The following is a 15,518-nucleotide window of genomic DNA, read 5'->3' as shown; positions in this document are numbered from 1 at the left end:
AAACCATTTTTAAAATCAAACAAAACACTTGAAAATAATTTTTAAAACTAAGAAAAACACTTGAAAATAATATTTAAAACTAAGAAAAACACTTGAAAATCATTTTAAAAACTAAAGAGAAGACCTGAAAATCATTTTAAAAACTAAAGAGAACACATATACACTGGAAATCATTTTTAAAACTAAAGAATATACATGAAAAACATTTTTAAACACTAAAAAGAACACTTGAAAATCATTTTTAAACACAAAAAAAAAAAAAAAAGAACATTTGAAAATCATTTTAAAACCTAAAAAGAATACTTGAAAACCATTTTAAAAACTAAAACGAATACTTGAAAACCATTTCAAAACCTAAAAAGAACACTTAAAAATCATTATTAAAACTAAAAAGAACACTTGAAAGTCATTTTCAAAACTAAAGATAATACTAAAAATAAAGCTAAAAATAACTCAAAAAGATATTTTAGAAATATAAATGCAATATTAAAAAATGAACTATAAATTACACAACAAATCTAAAAATATATAGAAACAAAACCAAATAACAACATAATGACCAATAAAAAAGAGAACTCAAATCGCAAATTTCTTTAGCAGAGCAACGTATCTAAAAAAGAAATATAAGAGACCATGAGGATTGAGCCTGGCCTCCTCTATTGTAAACGAACTTGAAACATCTAACTACTAAGTAATGATGAACTGTTTGAAGATAGTGTGGTACCTTTTGAGGAGGAATTCCCAACAGTGTGCCCAACTCATCAAATCAAAGTTGCCCAATAGATGAACAATAACAAAGTTATTAGCAACATCCAATTAACAGTAACAATGCAATAAGGGGGAAACTGGAAACAACAAAGGGGAAATCTAAAAAACAATAGTATGAAAGAAAATAGTATTGGATGAAAGAAAATAGTATTATCCCTTTGCCGCTTACCTTATATTTGTATAAGCTTTGCTAGCTCTCAGTAGGTTATGCTCAATCATAGCACGATCCAGAAAAGTAATCGTGCAGAAGTGCTTGTTGTTGGTAACAATTAGATTAAGAATCAGAGTTTATGCACTTGAAATCATATAAATATTAACAGTACTTAAACCAAATAATAGAAAACCTTGTGTGGTTTTAGTTCTTCGGCAAAAGCATCAATTTCAGGTTCTCAGAATTCTCTCTAGATAGACCTGAAAAATGACAAATGCATATTATGGCAACCAAGATGATTCTTGTGCTCCACTGACATGCTAAATACATGAATATACCAGTATTACTTAAGCAAATATTAACTGGGAAGAACAGTTCAGTTTGAGTGTGTAGGAGGTAGAGCAGAATACAGAATTTACAAATTTAAAACATGCAGGAGCATACCCTCTACAAGATTGGATAAATTTTCAACTTTGAGTAGCACTCATCCTGAGGAATGATAAAGAAAAGATTAGCCAGAATGTATAGAAAACTAAGATTCTATAGAAAATATAAAACCTCTAAAAAAGATTATCAGAATATGTACCTACCATGGATACCCTGTAGGATGATATGTTTTGTCTAAGAGATTGAACTCATCTTCCTGAAAAAAAATATCAAAATATGTATTCCTGTAGTGCTTGTGCAGGGCATAATGCATTCTCTATATCTGAGATAAACTATTGTTTTCAACACAGGAAAAATAAGATAAATATAAAAATAAATAAATAAATAAAACAAAGAAAACTAATCATTACCTTCCAGCCTAAATACATAAAAGCACCAGATTGTATTCATATTAGTCCAAGCTGCTAGAACTTGTATCAGATAGCTATATTCTCATCAATCATTCTTATTAGGTTTGGTGTACACACTAGTGATCCAAGTCAAAAGAGTCCACAAACAAAGTGATCCATTCAAACACAAGGACAAAATAATTGTCAAAAAATAAAAAATAAATAAAAAGAACAAATGAAAACCATCAATATTAATACTTAAGACAGTTCAGAAGTAAAGAGAAACATGGACCTAAATGAGAAGTATACCTTAAAAAATTCAACAAATTTTGGTATATCAAGGGTATCCATTTATTTGCCCTGCTTTTCACAAATATTCTGCAGGATTTCTTTTGCTCCTGCATCAAGATTGGAACAGTATAAGTTAAATTTATTTTTCATTCAAAAGATCTATTACTTGATATTGCCAGAAAAAAACTCCTCCAGTAATAGATAGAAGCTGATAGTAATATCAAACAAGATCACTGTAGTAAACAGTAAAAACCATACCAGTATCCTTAAGGCCAAGCCCAAATTTAAATGGTAAATGGCTCTCATTGATAAAACAATCTCGCCATCATGTATTACCTCCACTAACCTCTTCTTTCTTTGATTATATACCTGAAAAGCATCCCTTTGAAAAGCATTGACTAGATGTTTTACAAGACAATTCAAGCAGTAAAGAGAATTCATCACTGATCTAACTCACAGACAAAGCAGCCTTGCTGTACGAAGAAAAGCAGCAGATTCAGCTTACGCTTTAGGGACTTGATTTCCTCCCACAAATCACACACCTCAAAACCAGCTCTGCATGTCTTACTCTCTTGTCAACCACCTTCAGGTTGCTGCCATGGTAGACTGGAACATTTATAGCACATTGTGAGAGGATCTTCCATTTTCAAGAGGAGACATTCTCAGTAACATGTCAGACTCTATCAAATGATAGACATATTAATTACTAGTACAACATGACATTTGGCAGATTAGACCATGTTTGTAACCTGCATGAGTATCAGCACATCCATTAGTAAACAGGCCATCAACTTTAACCTATTCCAGCATATATAAGTATCTAATGCAGCAAACAAACACTTACACAATTAAACACCTTTGGTGCTTGTGGCCCTGCAACCGCATAACATTGAGCATACGAGAGCACTATTGATGCACACATACATACCTTTTATAGCTGGAAACTAAATAAGCAGCTTACCACTTTTACCAAAGATAAAAATTTTCCCTACAAAACTAAACTTTAAGTGAAGAAACAATTATTACCGATTGCTAAGTCATGCCATGGATGAGAGAGAAACAACACAAGTGTGAGACATGGAGGACAGAATCTTTGCCTCAGATGAAGACCAGGGGTCCCTAAGTTTCTTCCACTCCCTTGAGTGCTTGTTTCAGCCATTTTAAACTAAGAAGCAACCGAATAGCAGCAATATAAGTGTAATCCTCAAAAAGAAATGGGGGCAACAAGTAACACAATACAGAATAATATCACTACACAAACTATTGTAACTATATCACTAAAATTGGTTTTAACATGCTCATGGTTACCAATATGCTCCCCAAACCCCAGAAACTAAAATGCTAAACCCTAAAAGGGCCGAGAGAACCTGGTAGATAGGTCGAACAATCTTACATGCAACCGGAATATCGCTGGAGAAAACCAGCGAATATCGCCGGAGGCCCGGCCAAGAACTCTGTTTCGCGTCGCCGGCAACCGTCGCCTCATCCGCCGGTCAACTGAAGCCGGCGAGGCAGTGTTGCTGCGTTTGCGTCAAGCTTCCCCCTCCATCCGCCGGCGAACTGAAGTCCGGCGAAGTAGGGGAGTATACGGCAGTAGGTAATAATTCAATTTTTTTTTGAATTGCCGTATGCAGCAAAGAGGAGATAATAAAATGAGATTCATTCCTCCATCTTTATTAATTGGCAAAAAGAGAAAAGAAAAAAAAAAGTTTTGAGATACATGGAATGTTCTGTAAATAAAATGTTATTTTCACTTCTCCCTTTTTGTGAACTGGCAAGCAAGAGGGAAAAAATGTTTTATATATGTAACTATTTGTAAGAATCGCAATCGTCAAAGGAAAAACAACAATCATATATATATGTTGTTCCCTTCAAAAACAATTCTCAATTATTGTGGTATCCCAACTATGTTGATTATTATACAACAATGTATAGTCATATGTAAAAAAAGAAAAAAGTAAATTTATGTAGGACTATAGATAGACCCCTAGTTCTCTCACTGCTCACTTCAGTTCACGCAATACACCATCTAAATTATTAAGCCAAGTGTCAGGCAATACACCATCTAAATTACTAAGCCAAGTGAAAGAAACCATCTAAATTACCGAGTTTTATAGTGACTAGCAGCTTGGGAAGCTTAGGTCGCAGACAACCAAAGACTAATACTTAGTCAAGCTATTGCACCACATAAAAATAATAACAAAAAGAAAACGTTACAAAGTGATGGAGTGGAAGCAGAATGGTAGGATCTAGGTTGTTGGAGAAGCATATATAAGAAAACGGTGAGGCCCTTGCTTGGAGAAGAAGAAAAATAGATCGAAAATCTGGGATATTTAATGATGTTAGGCCCGAGAAGAAGAAAAAATCTGGGATATTTAATGATGTTAGGCCCGAGAAGAAGAAAAACGGTGGGATATTTAATGATGTTAGGCCCGAGAAGAAGAAAAACGGTGAGGCACTTTCTTGAAATCGAGCCAAAACGGTGAGGCCATTACTTGGAGAAAGAAAAAAAATAGATCGGAAATCTGGGATATTTAATGATGTTAGGCCCGAGAAGAAGAAAAAATCTGGGATATTTAATGATGTTAGGCCCGAGAAGAAGAAAAACGGTGGGATATTTAATGATGTTAGGCCCGAGAAGAAGAAAAACGGTGAGGCACTTTCTTGAAATCGAGCCAAAACGGTGAGGCCATTACTTGGAGAAAGAAGAAAAATAGATCGGAAATCTGGGATATTTAATGATGTTAGGCCGGAGAAGAAGAAAAACGGTGAGGCACTTTCTTGAAATCGAGCCGTTTGGTTTTAACAAAGAAATTCCAAATTTTCAAAATTTCAAAATTTCAAAAAAATAATAATAATAAAGAAATTCCAAAGATTTTTTGAGACCTTTTTTAGAATAAAAAATCACAGAAAGTTAATTGTTTTTTTCCATTTTTTCTGAGGTAATCTTCAACTTATTTTATACTAAAATATCAAAAAAAAAATATCAAATGTCATCTGAAAAGGAATATTTTCAATATATTCTTACACTAATTTTTTTCATCTTTAACCCATTAAATCATTACACTAAATGTTATGTTATTCTACATTAAAATAAGTTGGTTTAATAAAATTTAAAACTTTATTAGTTTAAATTTAATTAATTTAATATAAAATATAATTTTTGATATAAATAATAATATTTTAATACAACTTAACATTAATTTTTAAAAGTCAAGGATCTTGTAGTCCAGTGGCATCAAACCTTTTCTTTTATACGGGAGGTGGTGGGTTCGAGTCTCAGTGGAGACAATACTGCATTGTAATAGAGTTAGTAGTATTCAAAAAAACATTAATTTTTAAAATGCTAATTTAACATCAATATTTAACGTTCTTTCTACATATTTTTTGTTTTTGTATTTTAAAATTCCGCTCATACAATTTAGCACTTTTATATTTTTAATAACTAATTTTCAGTTTTTTCGCTGCAATTTTTAGTTCCATTCTTTCTTTTAGTTTTTCTTTCTTTTTTTCTTTCTTTTTTTTTTTCATTTTTTTTCTTGGATAATTTTTCCTTTTTTTAGTGTTCATTATTTTTTTGGTGTTCTTTCTACTTATTTTAGTTTCGTTATTTATTTTAAAGTTTGTTTTACAATTTAGTACTTATATTTTTAAAATTATTTTTTGAGGTATTTTTTATTTGCACTTTCAGCATTTTTCAAGTGTTCTTTTTAATTAAATTTTAAAATGACTTTCATCATTTTTTTAGGGGTGTTTGGTTGGAAAATGTTTTCTTACAACTTGAGGAAAACGACGTTTTATGTTGTTTGGTTGGATGGAAACAATTTAATTGGAAAATTTTTTTCTTAACAATGAGGAAAGCACTTTCCTAGCAAATCTTAGGTATTTTGTTTTCCATGAAAACTAGTATGACAATTTTGCCCTTACCATACTTTATTAATTACTCATTATATTATTATTATTATTATTATTATTGTGTAGGGTTATATATGTCATTATACTTATTATTCCAAACCCAACCAAACAATGGATTTCATATTTTCATGAGTAATTTCTTTTCCACCAAGCAAACAATGAAATATATTTTCTTGGTAATTTATTTTCCATGGAATTTGAATTCTATTTCCTTAAAATATTTTTCAGCGAACCAAATAGGCCGTTAATCTCAATATTAAAAGGTACAAATAAGCCATCAAACTATTTGGGAATTAGCAATTAAGCCATCGAACTTGAATAAGCTCCAAATAAACCATTGAACTCGTAAAAACAAAGCAATTAAGCCATTAAATCGGAAAAAAAAAAAAACAACAATTAACATTTTTAACAGGCCATTTGCATATTCCGGCCACATGTGACGACTTTTCCGGCCATCGGCGAACACTTCCGGCGACCGTTCGCATTTTCCGGCAAGGGCGACCATTTATGTTAATGCGACCTCGCTAGAAATGCGACCGGCGACGATTCCTTCGTCGCGCGGCCGCGGGAAGTGTTCGCCGGTGGTCAGAAAAGTCGTCGTTGGTGGCCGAATAGGCAAATGACATGTTAAAAATGTTAATTATTTTTTTCCCAGTTTAATAGTTTAATTGCTTTGTTTTTCCGAGTTCAGTGGCTTATTTAGAGCTTATTCAAGTTCGATGGCTTAATTGCTAATTCTCAAATAGTTCGATGGCTTATTTGTACCTTTTCCCTTAGCTTTATTCTTTGTGTCAATTTCTTTCTTTCTTTCACCATTCATTTTATTTTTATGTAACGTTTTTTCTACCTTTTTTAAAAAACATTTTCATTGTATATTTTCAAAGTTATTTTACAGTTTATTACTTAGTAACTTTTAAAATTATTTTTTGTGTAATTTTTAGTTCTTTAAAAAAACATCTTGTATTTCTTGGGGTTTTTTGCTTCACTATATTTGTGCCTTTTTTTCATATGTTGTATTTCATTAATTTTAGCATTTTAAGTGTTCTATTTCGTGTTTTTTTTTGGGTCATTAATTTTTTTGGTGTGTTCTTTTTACATATTTTTAGTTTTGTTGTGTATTTGTAAAGTTTTACAATTTAGTACTTATATTTTTCAAAATACTTTTTGAGATATTTTTATTTGTATTTGTAGGGTTTTGCAAGGGTTCTTTTTATCTTTAAAAATGATTTTCAACATTATTTTTGAAAATTTTAATTTTAATATGGTTTTTCTCCACCTTTTTTTTTTAAAATTGGGTACTATTAAAAAATGTACATTCAGTATATTAAAAATACATTTTATTCATGGTCTATTATAGTTATGTGGACTATGACCCACAATAAGGTAATTATAAGCCTTTGTAGAGTAAATCTTATGTATTTATGAGCCTTTGTAGAGAAAGTCTTATAAAGATTTGTGATCTATCATATATCACCAATTGTTATATAGTGGACCATGGTCCACACAGTGTTATGTGGATCATGGTCCAACATGATTGTCAAATGAAATTGTAATAAAGTTAAAATGATACTTTAGTGTTGTTAAAATGAAACTGGTGTGTGTAGAAAAAATAAAACTAAAAAACAAAGCTCATGCAATAATGTATAATATCAAATGAAACTGTAGTAACATTAAAATGATACTTTAGTATTGTTATAATGAAACTAATATGTGTGGAAAATGAAACTAAAATACAGAGTATTTGTCAAATAATAATGGAGTTTAATTAAAATGATATGACTAACTTTATATGCGTGGGCATGTCGACGGTGGAGATGAAAGTGAAGATGATCCACATTAAAATTTGTCATTTATCATTTGGGGAGGAAGAATAGTATTTTATTGCTACAATTATGGATTATTGAAAATAATTATATATGAGTTTGGATATTTCCCTTTAACTATTCATTCATGTCAAATAAATAAATAATATGTCAAATAAATATGGGGAGTTGAAGGAAATTCTTTGAAGGGAAATGGATTATGGGGGTGTGTGACCTAAACTATTGATTTTTTATTTTCCCCATTTATGGTCTATGTTTGCAGTTTTTTTTCCTAATATTAATACATATAGTAATTTAGTGTTTGTTATTCTAACCTTGCAATTGTGTAAATACCTTTGTTGTAAACCAACAACGTCAATAATTTTGAATAAGTCTTTAAAGTGTAACTAAAAGGCCGGCGGTGTTATTCATCACCTTTTGTGAAGGACCCGAAAAATGTTATAGGATAGAAGTCGCTAATCTTATAGAATATCTCCCTTGAGCTCTCGTAGCGCCATTGCCATTTGTTATGTCTAATGCATTTTATGACTTCACCACTCAAACGAAATGTTGTCGCCTACCCATTAGTTGCCTTTAAAGTTCGTTCATCGATTCAACTTTTTTGCATCCCCATATATTCTAGTCATAAAGATTAGGACTCCAGGGAGAAGCAGTAGATAAATCTCCAATCATAGACTACACCATGTTACCATGTTCAGAAAGGGCAATGTATAGACTACACCATGTTACCCAAAGAAAACTAGAAAAGAAGAAATTTACTTATGGTAACATGTAAATGTCTAGAAAACTGAGAGTATAGCGCTACCTTAGAAGGAACACAATTGAGTCATAAAACCAATAATAGGATTTGGGGGACGAAACTAAGGTTCGAAACTCAGCATAAATTATTGTAATTCACATTCTCCTAAATGCTCTGTCAAGTCGGGACGTAGAGTCCTTAAGGTTGAAGATTCAATTTTTTGGGAAAAATAAGTAGGATTGATTAAAAAAAATAGTTAATTTAGTAGTTGGGTTGGGGGACCCAAGCCTTTATCCAATAGTAATTCATGAAAAATTGTCTATATCACAACCTTTAATGCTTTATCTTTAAAGATTCTGTCCGCATACAGATTGGCAAATGGGCGGTCATGGGAGTTATGTAAGTAACGCTCCCTTACTCCCAAGTCCGAAGACTCGGAACATCGATGCACAGTAGTCAGCGTGGGCGGTGCAGTGTTATCTGACACTCCACCCAATCATCAAACGCCACGTGCGCCCCCATCACTCTCCCCGGGGAGATTTGAAGTATCCAACATCTCTTACGTTCCAATTAAGGTTTCAAACCTCAGCCCACACTATATAAGACCGCGCTCCCTCTGTCCCTGCATATCATTATATCGCCTTTACGTTTCACCAAACATATAATTATACCAAGTATCTATACTTTCTCGCTTGCTATCAATCCTTAATAGTTCACAATAAGAATGGGGATTCTTGATCATCTTTCCGACATGTTTGATTGCTCTTCCGGCCGCCACTACCGCCGCCGCTACAAGAAGCGCCGACAACTTCAGGTATATATATATTTGTTATATAAATTCCTGATTTTCCGGCGAAAAAATCGCGGAGATATAACTAACTTTATAAATATGTTTGCAGACGGTGGAGATGAGAGTGAAGATGGATTGCGAAGGGTGCGAGAGGAAAGTGAGGAGGTCGGTGGAGGGAATGAAGGGGGTGACGTCAACACAGGTGGAGCCGAAGCAGCACAAGCTCACCGTCGTGGGCTACGTGGATCCGGACAGGGTGGTGGCGCGTGTGGCTCACCGGACGGGCAAGAAGGTGGAGCTTTGGCCCTACGTGCCGTACGACGTCGTCGCGCATCCGTATGCGCCCGGGGTGTACGACAAGAAGGCTCCGGCGGGGTACGTGCGCAGGGCGGAGGATCCGCACGTTTACCAGCTCGCACGCGCCTCCTCCACTGAGGTTCGCTACACCACCGCCTTTAGTGATGATAACCCGGCCGCCTGCGCTGTCATGTGACGTCGGGAAGTTTCTAAATCCGGTGTAATTCGTTAAATAGCTTGATTAGTTAATTATTATAGGATTTGCTGTGTAATATGATGTTTCATAGTCAAATACTGGTTTGGTAAAGGTGGTTGAAGTTGGGAAGAGTATCCATCTTGCTTTTGTGCTTTTGAAAACATTTCTGCATACTCCAACTTTGTTGTTCTGTAAATACCAGAAATTTTAATCACACACTAATCAATCTGAGAAGTTGCAGACGAAACTCAGAGCTGGCACTGAGTTACAATTAAATACCTATATATTTTAGGAGTAATTATACATGTCCTTTCAATTTGAATTCCCATTTTATATTTTTTTTAATGATTTAACATGTTTTGATTGCTCAATTTAGTAAAGGCATGATGTATTCATTCATTTTTTTCTTCCTTCAATCAAATTTGAAACACAAATTTTTTCCAAATTTTAGCACTCACTGTCAGCACTCTTTTACCTAACATCAGTAAGTTAGGCACCCAAGAAATAGGATTGCTTGAGATGTGGGTGTTTATCACCTTATGAGACTCATGTTTTTTTGTTTTGTTTTTTTTTTTTTTTGGTCAAAGTGCATGTAACGTCTTTACAATTTTTATTTTTGTGCAAGCTATTCTTAGCAGAAGATTTTGTTTATATATATATATATATATATATATATATATATATATATTTTTTAGATGATAAAATTGAAGCCATTTTATTATGAGAATTTTATTTATAATTTAAAAATAAAGTTTCATCCCAATCAAAATAAACATATTTAAAAAATTAACATATGTAAATATGTTAAAGATTTTGAAGAGCACGATTAGCTATGCACAGGACCACTACTGGAACGGGGAAATGAAGAAGCGTGAAGCTAGGCCCAAAGAATTCAATGAATTGTGCAAGTGACAACTGGTGAAAAGGTAATTATTTATCAACAGTTATTGCGGTTCCACGTAGCTAAGTAGACCACGGTCCAAAAACGATGTCATTTTGTGTAATTTTTTCACGCAATCCGCTGTAACGTATATTTTTATACTTCATAATGTATATTATTTTAAAACATACATAATATACATTATTTTAATACATAAAGTACTATTTGATGTCGAAAATACTCTTGGCTACGGATACGACTACGAATAAAATTCTGTCAGGCGGAACTGATCGCAAGTCCTTTGTTAATTTGCTTGTTGGTTTAAAAGGGATGGGCTTGGGAATGTGTGCTGAGGTCAGATGTTCTTGAGCTAAGAGGCGGTAGTTGGAATTAGTCAAAAAAAAGTTCCCTTAGCAAAAAAATACTATATTTATAACAAATGAAGGGGACAAATTCAGACCCCAGCGTAGGCCCTAGTCAAGGCTCAAAAGGGATTGTACACGTGCCGTGATGTTTCTGAAGGAATCTTGTCGCCAAGTCCAAGTCGGTAGATCGGGTTGTGCTCATTGCTCAACATGCGTAGAAGGTCAACACATAATATTCAACGACGTCGTTTTGGACCGTAATCCACACAACTATGTGGACCGTAATTTGCCAGGTACTTCAACCCAAATTTTGAAATCTGTGAGATAAGTCCTTAATAAATAAAGAAAAAGTGTAAAATTGAAGGACAACATAACCTGAACTATGGACTTATTTTTAAGAGTTCCAAGTATCTATATCAAAATTTTGTGGGGAGTAAAAGTTGGGCAAGGCATGGGGGTTTATTAAGTTGTTACCTTTTCTCTTACCCCATTTAGATTAGAAGCATTGGCTATTGAGCAATCCACAGCTAGGAAGCTCCTTCAGTCCAGAAGCCTGATTGCCCAAACATTGCAGATTCTCAAAGCACAATCATTGTATTATGAATTTTTCCCGTCTGAACTTCCATGTAGGCAGTGGACCTCATCTCCCACATTGAACATTACAGGGGGTCATCACATATGCTTCAGAAAGGGTTATGATTGGCAAGGTTCTAACAAACCTCCCCAGTCTCCACCCTTCACTGGCTTCTGGTATAGAAAATATCCAATTTTACCTTCAATCATTCAGAAAGCTATAAAAGAGTTGGAAATTCACCAAAATTTGACCATGACAGCATCTCTTGCTTAGAAAACTCAAACTACCAGCAAGTTTGCAGTAAGACTCAAACCAATAAACAGTAACCCTACCCAGGTCCAACTATGATATCCACGCAGGAAAGGAATCCCTAGAAACAACAATAAATACTATAAAAAAAACCGAATCTGAGCATAAAACTTTGAGTAATATTTTTTCAAGAAACAATAGAACCTCAAAATATAAAAATTCAACTATAATAATCAGAGTTTCTCACCATGTTGCACAGAATTCCATGTCAAAGAGAAAACAGTGCAACAGATATAAGTAATGGAGTAGAATTACCTTGAAATATCAAATAGCCACAAGGAGAGATAGGCCTCTACTGGTCTAATACTCAGAAGTGAGAAAATAAGTGAATGATGTAACATAATCTGTAACATAATAATGAGAATGTATAAATGATGATAATGTAAAAAAGTACATCAAATAAATGTATACATTTATTGAATATGCTGAATTACCAGCTTAATCTCTAAATTTTACACATACATCATAAAAATTCCAATAAACATATTATCTAAAGCTATGACAAATGCTTGTGCCGTGAGAGGCATAACGCAAAATTAGGGAATTCTAGAGTTCATCATCTGAGCTTACAATGTCTAGTTCTATCATTTTCTCTTTAACCTGCCCTTGTTGTACTCTTTCTGTTCCTTCATGTGATTTTGATCTCTTGCTATGCACATGCACTTCTTCACCTATTTTGACTTGAGTTGGATTCTTTCTTTTAGTTAATGATATCCTGAAACAATATAAAACTTTTAGCAAAACCGAAATGCACTAGACAGTATTGCTAGAATGGACTTGCAGCAATCTATGACTTTTACCTTTCACTTGTCTTGCTTATTCGTTGACTCTGTGCAGTAGAAATTTTTGTGGAGCTTATAGATTCTTCTGTGGTACAATAAAAAATCACCAGGAGGTCAAGGATGGTTTTTTATGTATAGTAAATATGAGAAGTAACCACAGCCAGACCTGTAATCTTATTAAGAAATCGAATTCCCTGCGAATATGCATTTGTAGTCACTTTCCCTGCTTTGCTGTGCATTAATACATTTTTCAGCATCAGAAGAGATTACAAGGCAATCATACCTTAAGACAGATAAAAGTGCTTTAATCCAGTTAAAAAGTCAGATAAGATTGCTTAAATAAGAGACAATGAAATCTACTGAACAGTTTGCCATCAGAATTTGTTGGTCAGTTGGATGATTGTATGTCAAGATAGATATGAGTAAGAATCTTGAACAAACCTCAATGCTTCTTTTAATTGTTCTGCAGAAAATAATTTCACTGGTGCTTTGTTCTTTGCTAAGTTTGTTTTGTCAGCTAAAGGGTCAACCATATAAATTCCTTCTGATTTGAGAGGACCCCTAAAAGCAGTTCTTAGGTTCCTGATAATAAAAAATTACAAGACATTTAAGAAATGGAATTTAGGGGGAAAAAAGAAACTAAAACAAAACACTTTATTTTTCATGTGAATCTATTGTAATGACAAGAGTGTTACGCACCCTCCCTTGAGTTCAGTCCTTGTGACAGAGTACTTCTCTGATGTTTTCTGAAAGAACAAACATTAGAAAATAGCAATAGTCTATTTTGATTGAGACTATTGTAAACGTTCTTTAAATTACCTGTCTGTGATAGCTACAATATATACCATTACGCCTGCAAGTGTAAATGACTTCATAAGTAATGTGAGATAACTCATATTACAAAGAGATACAACTCCTAAAATCAACACAACAGCTCTTGATTTTATCAAGAAACAATGGAATATAAGATTCTTCATAAGCAAGCAAAGGTACAAGATGTTACAACTTACAAGAAGTTGAAGAATACCCATAATTAGATGGTGAGAGGATAACACATTATATGCCTGAATCTTTGCTACAAGAGAGTATGCTTTGGTGGAAAACTCAACACATTTATTGACTAGACTAGAAAATGCAAATATACTTAGAAAACTGAAATTACAGTTCCTAAAACAGACATCTAGAAACATACAAAAATCAATAACTTTAGGCATCTGAAAAATGTATCTCTCAGAAATGTAGAACCATTCCTAAATGCATAGTTGTGAAAGCAAGAGTATAGAGTATTAGAGTACAATGTACCAAGTAAGAGGCACATACTTATTAATGACTAGTGTGCAAGCCATTCCATCTTTCCTTTTCCCCTTGCAAACTCCATAATCAACAGAAGTGCCCATCTTTAAGATGTTACTTGCAGAATATACACTCAAAGAAAAGCCATTCTGCTATAAAAGAACATAAAGTTGCAGTTTTTACTAGTTACCCCTTAATAAAAAAAAATGAAGAAAAAAAAAAGGTTTAATAATGGCACCGAATTATCATTGCGGACGCCGCAGTTGAAAAGGGCAAACACAGCCCCAGCCTTCTCATTGCTATTCCTCTGATAAGCATCGCCAAACAAAAATACTGAAACAGTATTTTCTTTCAAGCATCCCATTTTCCAAATTGCATAGGGCTTTCCAGTAGAGCTAGTCCTAGGTTGTCCCGTCTCAGTTAGGACTCCAACAGTTGCCCAACACCCTGAGAGGGTATCTCCTGATAGCAAATTCCTAAAACATAGGCATGAAGCCGATCACCATCTACAATGCAATTAAACAACAGAGCATTTTATGAACTCATACTAACATTTCACTTACTTTATTGCTGGTAATCGAACAAATCGGATATCAGAAAAGCGGTTGCTCAGCTCAACAGGTGAGACTAATTGATTCCTGAGCCAAAAAAAGCATGGTATTGGTGGAACACTAGGCCTCAATTAACAATACCAAAAAAAAAAAAAAAAAAAAAAAAAAAAAAAAAAAAAAAAAAAAAAAAAAAAAAAAAAAAACTTTTGTTTCCGAAACAATCTAATGTGCACCATATCAATAACTTACCGAATCCGTAAACCCGAAAACTTTTCCACCTCCGAATCATTTGATGCCTTGGGAATATTGGATTTAGATTTGAGAGCCTTCTTAGCAGTCTCAGTATCGTAGTCAAGACAATCCTGAACGGCAACTCGGAAGACAGACATATCCGTCTGCCCGACTCGCTTAGGTCGCTCATCATCCGATAGGTAATCTACAAAAAGGACCCCGGCAGGGAAAATCAGCAGACCACTTTTAAAGATATGGATAAATGTTAAAGGATTAAAAATTCCTAGAAAGAACACCTGGAGAGTGGGATGAGGGAGATGCCGGAGGGGTTTCCAAAACCCTATCTTCGAGTGAAAGGAGAAGATCCAAGTCCTCTTGATCCGACATTTTTTAGCTTTGAAATGAATGAGAAATCAGTAATCAGAGAGGAAAGGAATCTGGGAAGCCGGTTGCAGAATAGGGTTTATAGTGATGGCTCGGAGGGAGATTTGAAGTTTGGAGGGAAATTTTGAGGCAGTAAATTTGGTTTCAGATTTGCGGTTAATTACACATTTACACGTACTACGTGGGCTTGGCCCAACATAGATTGGATGGATTTTTCTTTTAAAAGCCAAGGCCCAATGTTATTTTAAAACAAAAACCAAAAAAAAAAAAAAAAAAACAACAACAACAACAACAACAACCCAAAGGCACACCCGGCTCATGGTTGTCACCCTTAGCCCGCCAGGGCTGGCATACCCCGGGCGACTAGTGCTGGGCGGAGCGTATGGGGGGGGGGGGGGGGGGG

At 34.1% G+C, this 15,518-nt stretch overlaps 3 protein-coding genes across 4 annotated transcripts; 1 reads left to right on the top strand and 2 right to left on the bottom strand.

Moving 5' to 3' along the window:
- Positions 1 to 2,047: 2,047 nt before the first annotated feature.
- Positions 2,048 to 3,566, bottom strand: LOC115997723. Its single transcript, XM_031237277.1, has 3 exons — positions 3,380 to 3,566; positions 3,013 to 3,151; positions 2,048 to 2,592 (listed from the first exon to the last, which is right to left on the bottom strand). Exons 1-3 carry the CDS (start codon positions 3,470 to 3,472, stop codon positions 2,495 to 2,497), a joined length of 330 nt encoding a protein of 109 aa, XP_031093137.1. The 5' UTR covers positions 3,473 to 3,566; the 3' UTR covers positions 2,048 to 2,494.
- Positions 3,567 to 9,081: 5,515 nt separating this feature from the next.
- LOC116020227 (heavy metal-associated isoprenylated plant protein 26-like) lies at positions 9,082 to 9,974 on the top strand. The gene is made up of 2 exons (XM_031260714.1): positions 9,082 to 9,277; positions 9,363 to 9,974. The coding sequence occupies exons 1-2, from the start codon at positions 9,188 to 9,190 to the stop codon at positions 9,744 to 9,746; spliced, it is 474 nt and encodes a 157-aa protein (XP_031116574.1). The 5' UTR covers positions 9,082 to 9,187; the 3' UTR covers positions 9,747 to 9,974.
- Positions 9,975 to 12,271: 2,297 nt separating this feature from the next.
- On the bottom strand, positions 12,272 to 15,199 carry LOC115999366 (protein MCM10 homolog). Of its 2 annotated transcripts, none has more exons than XM_031239223.1 (11): positions 15,028 to 15,199; positions 14,750 to 14,936; positions 14,513 to 14,587; positions 14,188 to 14,425; positions 13,977 to 14,101; positions 13,476 to 13,509; positions 13,356 to 13,402; positions 13,098 to 13,238; positions 12,823 to 12,887; positions 12,675 to 12,741; positions 12,272 to 12,589 (listed from the first exon to the last, which is right to left on the bottom strand). In XM_031239223.1, exons 1-11 carry the CDS (start codon positions 15,116 to 15,118, stop codon positions 12,421 to 12,423), a joined length of 1,239 nt encoding a protein of 412 aa, XP_031095083.1. In that variant the 5' UTR covers positions 15,119 to 15,199; the 3' UTR covers positions 12,272 to 12,420. The 2 variants fall into 2 exon arrangements, with proteins under 2 accessions (XP_031095083.1, XP_031095087.1); XM_031239227.1 differs by having other exon boundaries at positions 13,977 to 14,098.
- Positions 15,200 to 15,518: the final 319 nt, after the last annotated feature.

Source organism: Ipomoea triloba, chromosome 1 (assembly GCF_003576645.1).
Source record: "Ipomoea triloba cultivar NCNSP0323 chromosome 1, ASM357664v1".
In the NCBI taxonomy this organism is placed as follows: Eukaryota; Viridiplantae; Streptophyta; class Magnoliopsida; order Solanales; family Convolvulaceae; genus Ipomoea; species Ipomoea triloba.
The sequence above is the reverse complement of the archived record's forward strand: the minus strand, read 5'-3'. Positions and strand labels throughout refer to the sequence as shown.

Bases quoted from the DNA above. Each gene is read 5' to 3' on its own strand.
- LOC115997723 (XM_031237277.1), bottom strand. From the start codon at position 3,472: ATGAGGCGACGGTTGCCGGCGACGCGAAACAGAGTTCTTGGCCGGGCC. The intron at 3,152-3,379 runs GTAAGATTGTTC...GTTGCTTCTTAG, and splicing joins CAGCGATATTCCGGTTGCAT to TTTAAAATGGCTGAAACAAG. The intron at 2,593-3,012 runs GTAATAATTGTT...TAAATGTTCCAG, and splicing joins ATGGCATGACTTAGCAATCG to TCTACCATGGCAGCAACCTG.
- LOC115999366 (XM_031239223.1), bottom strand. From the start codon at position 15,118: ATGTCGGATCAAGAGGACTTGGATCTTCTCCTTTCACTCGAAGATAGG. The intron at 14,937-15,027 runs GTGTTCTTTCTA...TCCTTTTTGTAG, and splicing joins TCCCTCATCCCACTCTCCAG to ATTACCTATCGGATGATGAG. The intron at 12,742-12,822 runs GTCTGGCTGTGG...ATTGTACCACAG, and splicing joins ATTTCTTAATAAGATTACAG to AAGAATCTATAAGCTCCACA.
- LOC116020227 (XM_031260714.1), top strand. From the start codon at position 9,188: ATGGGGATTCTTGATCATCTTTCCGACATGTTTGATTGCTCTTCCGGC. The intron at 9,278-9,362 runs GTATATATATAT...ATATGTTTGCAG, and splicing joins AGAAGCGCCGACAACTTCAG to ACGGTGGAGATGAGAGTGAA.